This window comes from Hyaena hyaena, unplaced genomic scaffold (assembly GCF_003009895.1).
Source record: "Hyaena hyaena isolate Hyena2069 unplaced genomic scaffold, ASM300989v1 scaffold_150, whole genome shotgun sequence".
Classification (NCBI taxonomy): Eukaryota; Metazoa; Chordata; class Mammalia; order Carnivora; family Hyaenidae; genus Hyaena; species Hyaena hyaena.
In genome coordinates, this window is record NW_024080782.1 from 1,580,633 (window position 1) to 1,586,271 (window position 5,639).

The 5,639-nt window shown below is 42.3% G+C and overlaps 1 protein-coding gene across 2 annotated transcripts in view; it reads right to left on the reverse strand.

Annotated features, from left to right (window-relative positions):
* Positions 1-5,515, reverse strand: part of ELP2 (elongator acetyltransferase complex subunit 2) — a 43,465-nt gene extending 37,950 nt beyond the window's left edge. For both annotated transcript variants that reach the window (XM_039238883.1, XM_039238882.1), the window contains exons 1-2: positions 5,291-5,515; positions 2,688-2,766 (exon numbers count right to left, since the gene is read on the reverse strand). In XM_039238883.1, the coding sequence (XP_039094814.1) occupies positions 2,688-2,766; positions 5,291-5,428 (217 nt within the window). In that variant the 5' untranslated portion in view covers positions 5,429-5,515. The remainder of the gene's footprint in view (positions 1-2,687; positions 2,767-5,290) is intronic.
* Between the last annotated feature and the right edge of the window lie 124 nt (positions 5,516-5,639).

Genomic DNA, 5,639 nt, shown 5'->3' on the forward strand with positions numbered 1-5,639 from the left:
CACTTTATTAGAAATCTCCTAAGAATTGGAACATTCTCCTACATTACTACAGTACAATTAAATTAAAAAGCTTTAATTGTTGGGAATGTAAACTGGTGCAGCCCCTCTGGAAAACAGTGTGGAGATTCCTCAAAAAGTTAACAATAGAACTCCCCAATGACCCAGCAATAGCACTGCAGGAATTTACCCAAGGGATACAGGAGTGCTGATGCATAGGGGCACATGTACCCCAATGTTCATAGCAGCACTCTCAACAATAGCCAAAACATGGAAAGAGCCTAAGTGTCCATCAACAGACGAATGGATCAAGAAGATGTGGTTTATCTATACTATGGTATACTACATGGCAATGAGAAACAATGAAATCTGGCCATGTGTAGCAACATGGATGGACCTTGAGGGTGTTATGCTGAGTGAAATAAGTCAGGCAGAGAAAGACAAATACCATATGTTTGCACGTATAGGAGGATTGGGAGGAACTTAACGGAGGACCATGGGGGAGAAGAAGGGGGTAAATAGTGGGGAGAGGGAGAGAGGCAAACCATGAAAGATTCTTGAATGCTGAGAACAAACTGAGGACTGATGGGTGTGAGGGGGGAGGGGGGAGATGTACATGGAGGTGGGCACTTGTTGGGATGAGCACTGGGTGTTATATGGAAACCAAGTTGACAATAAACTATTTGTAAAAAATTTTTAAAAAATAAATAAAATGATCCAAACAGTGGAAAAAAAAAAAAAAAAGCTTTCATTGTTGATACAGTATCATTATGTGACATATAGTCCATATTTAAATTGCCCTGAATTGTCCCAGTAATGTCTTTTATAACTTTTATAAATCCTGAACCTAAGGACCACATGTTGCACATTTTGTTGTCATATCATTTTAGTCTCCTTTAACCTAGAATAGTTTCTCAGCCCCCTTTATTTAGGCAATGAGAGACACAGCCAGTTGTTTTGCAAACAAATCCTCAGTCGGGATACAGGGATACATCCGGTTGTTTCCTCCTGTAAGATTCTCACTAAACATTTTTGGCAGGAATAACATATATGGGATGTTTACACTCAGCTGCTGCTATCAAGTATATGACATGTTTTTGAAATAAGACAAATATTTCAAAGTAGCTCTTTTAAACACTTAAAACTTCTTGTAGGTAACAGAAGGAAAAGGAGTAACAACCAAAAAAGGAGAGAAATAATCAAATATAATTTTCCACTTATGTGTTTCTTCTGGTCTATGTGCAAGATATTTCGGGGAAGCAACAGGGGGATGTCTAAAGAACATTAGAGCCACAGTCAGAAGTCCGAGGTTCATGTGCAAACCCTACTGCCAGTCAGCGGTGATCGTGAACTTTAATTTCTTCACGCATCACAGAATATACACCAATTATCTAACTGTGATTTTGAGAATTAGTGTAAGGCCTATCAAAGTAACGTGTTAAAAATCAGACATTTTAAAAATATGAAATGGAGACAACTGGGTGGCTTAGTCGGCTAAGCATCCAACTTTGGCTCAGGTCATGATCTCATGGTTTGTGAGTTTAAGCCCTGTATTGAGCACGACCTTGAGCCTTGTATGGAGCACAGAGCGTGCTTCAGATCCTCTGTCCCCTTTTCACTCTGACCCTCCCTCACTCATGTTCTCTCTTTCAAAAAATAAACATTAACATTTTAAAAAATTAAAATATGAATGGACGCCTGGGTGGCTCAGTCGGTTAAGCATAGGACTTCAGCTCAGGTTATGATCTCACAGTCCAGTGGTCTGGTCCGTAAGTACGAGGCCCGCGTCAGGCTCTGTGGTGACAGCTCAGAGCCTGGACGCTGCTTTAGATTCTGTGTCTCCCTCTCTCTCTGTCCCTCCCCACTCACACTCTGTCTCTCCCTCTCTCTCTCAAAATTGAACATTAAGAAAAAATTTTTTTAAACATGAACATTTTTTTTTATTTAAGTAGACTCCACACCTAACACAGGGCTTAAACTCATGACCCTGAGATCCAGTCACATGTTCTACCAACCAAACCAGCCAGGTGCTCCTAAAAATATGAAATCGTATTGTTAAAATTTTACATATCAGTAATACTCGGATTAGAAAAAATATCAATTATCTACTGGCAGAGCCCTAATCTTAGGAAATCTAACATAATAGTTACAGATTACAGTGAAACACAAGCAATTCATTTTACGTGACCTCACTTTTAAAGGAAAGATAAAATATACAAGCCCAAATTAACATTTTATAATAAATCCCTATACTGAAATTCAAAGTCTTTGATGTCACTTGATGGCAATTAATGTAATTACAATTGTGCTTTAATATCTGCACCAACAGCCCGTCTTCATATTATTTAATGGTTTTTATGGACCTAACGTGACTAATACTGCATTACCAACTGAAATAAGTGGCTTATTAAACTTTTTTTAATGTCACAGATAAAATTATGACAAAGTCTTACTTGTTCAGCCAATTCTGCATTTGTGCATGGCTTAGAATGCTCTCAATAAATGTTTATGGAACAGAATATAAAATTAATTCAGAGTCCATAAAACTACAGTAGGTATATATAAACATCTGAAGAAATTCCGAAGGATTTTGGAAGCACCATCTAAAAGTAATTCTTTTTAGAAAAATGACTAACCATACTTTATTAGAAAACAACTGAGATCACCTTTAATATCAGATGAATACTTACAACCATCTTGTTTACAAATCCACTGTACGCAATTGACCCGAGCAGTGTGACCATTCAGGTTGGTGATGACAACTCTTTCCTTTACAAAAGAAAACACCAGTCAGTAAATTACAATTTATTCTAGAGAGAAGTTAATAAATTAATACAAGTCAGATATCAACGGTTTTGATGCTAACAAAAAGTTCAGGATTACTCCAAACGGAATCGCCTCCCTTAATTCATAAACTAAATCAGAGCTTAAACTATCCGTTCACGCTAACGTGTGCCTGCCGTTTTCACCACTCCACACGCCGGACGTTCTGTGTTCTCAGCACACTGAGCTCTCATGTCTTTATCTGCTAGCTCCTGCTGACCACCTCCGTCCTTCTCTCCTGGGGAGCCTGTCATGACACCCCAGGCTAGACAAGGTAACTCTTCCTTGTGCTCCCACAGGTCTCAGGGCCCACCGCTACCAAGCTTGTACCAATCTGGGGGTTTTATTGACCCAAAACATCCCCTCAAAAGAGAAATTCATGATTAGTGGATTCAAATTCATGGCTCTGTTTACATGCCATGGCTGATCAGGTGTTGGGTCATCAGTCTTAAACAAACAGAGTTACCAGGCCACAACTAAGGTCCTCAGACATTCTGGGGGGAGGGGTACAGTCCTCAGCAGTTGCTCAGACTGCACTTTTAGCAACATCCCTCCACACCTGGGGCTTTCTTTTTTTACTTCATGTGCTGCTGAAGATATTAACTCTGCGACTACGGTGCCTTCCTCTTTAGGGCCCCTTTCTCTATTTACTGTCAATGGCACAAGCTTCCTATCTGCTTATATGCCAACTGAAATGCAGATGCAAATATGCAAAAACTAGTATTTTCACACATAAGTTATTTGAGGTTGTAAAACAATTTATAGTATTTCACAGTCTCTGTCACCAGATTAAGAATTCCTTGATGGGCAGGAATTATTACCCATTATCTTTGTGTCATCACCACCCAGTCCAGGGCTAGCACAGAGGGTCTCAAAAATCTGTGGAATATCACACCAAAACTTTACTTTAGCACCTGACATGCCCATATTCCTAGATTTAATTTAGAGCCCAAACAACAATATTTAACAAAACAAAGTACTTTTTAGGCCCAATATACTTCTTTTTTGGTAAGTTAAAATCCCCTCACATGGCTACCAGGCTACCACTAAAAGTAAAAATGTGATGGAACACACAAGCACAAATACGTTAAATGGCTGAAGAAAAATAGTGCTCTACAGCCGAGTCAGTCCTTGGCTGACTGTGTCAGTAAAGTTTACCTCGGTTTCCCATGCTTTCTCTTGGGTGGCTCAGTTGGTTAAGGCCAACTCTGGATTTCCAATAAGGTAATGATCTCATGGTTAGTTTGAGCCCTAAGTTGAGCTCTGCACTGACAAGGAGGAGCCTGATTAGGATTCTCTCTCTCCTTCTCTCTGCCCCTCCCCACAGCACATGTGCGCACTTTCTCAAAAATAAACAAACAAAAAAAAGAATGCATGACAACAGGAAACAAAGACAGAAGTAGCAAGCCAGCTCAAGATACAGAAAAGGAATACAACCATTTGATGTATAAATTTGAATATGCAAAGATTATGAAAATAGGAGTTTTAATCAAATTAATAAAGCAGTACAATAAGAAGTACATATAACTATCTCCTGCATTGCATTTTCATTTCTAGCACTTTACTTTTTATACTGAGGCTCCTTTTGAGAAGCGATACTAATTGTGTCCTCCAAAATTAGACACTGGGAATGGAGCCATAACAACTGTGCTAAGACTGCAAAAACTAGTCACTTGGAAAGTTTGGTTATGGGCGGTTGCGGGGCTCAGTCGATTGAGCGCTGGACTCCCGATTTCCGGTCAGCTCCAGATCTCACAGTTGGTGGGATAGAACTTGTTTTTGGGCTCCCGGGGCTGACAGCACCGAACCTGCTAGGGATTCTCTCTCTCCTTCTCCCCCTGCGTGCGTTCTCTCTCTCTCTCTCTCAAAATAAACATTTTAAAGAAAAAAAATCTGGTTAAAGCACCAAAAAACAATCAACTGACTTGGTGAAGTTCCAAAAATATGTATTTCCTGCCTTATCACTACTGTTTAGGATTCCTAATCTCTTTGACCTTTAACCCACTGGCGCCTTCTTTAAAATATCTATTCCCGAAGTCAAAATACAATATTTCTTTGAAACCCAATACAAATTTGTTAAATAAATCTGAAATACAGAAATGAAGTACCACCTGTGATCATGGCCTCCATCCAACCTAAACTGCCCATCTTTTAAAACCCAAACTCATTAACAGTATGGCAGTTCTCACGGAAGGTTTCGGAAAGGAATGTCATTCACTGGCGGGCTGCACGGGACAGGTGGGAGGCTACGAGAAACTAAGAGGCTACCGGCAGTACATGGTGACCCCCGGCTAGCGGCGTGCCAGACGAGTGAGTCTAGCACGCCCAAAGACGACCCCTCGCCCACACGCCCTAGCCGCCGCTCCGCAGGAGTGTCTACAGTCTGGCCGCAACGCCCCCAAAGGATAACGCACCCAAAGGATTCCGCCCCCGAACAACATGGAAACAGGTGTCCGGCCACTTCTCTTACCTGAGGGTCATAGAGCACCACAGAACAGGATGTGCCGAAGGCCAAAAGTCCCCCGGGCCCGGAGCTCCAGCTCAGGGCTCCCCGCACCCGGTTTGGGCAGCAAAACACGTGAGTTACCTCCAGCACGGGCGCTACCATGTTGCTGGCCGTGCCGCGGCCGAGACCTGGGCGCGCACTTCCGCCCTCGGAGCGGAACTACCCGCGTGGAGGCCTTTCCTGCTGGCGTTATCCACACCGCTTTACAGAGGCGTCCGAGGGCGGGGCGGAGGCGGCCACGCCCACGCCGGGCCCGCCCACTCTCCTGGCGCGAGTGGTCCTCAGTGTCTGGGCGACGGTATCAGCTCGCTTC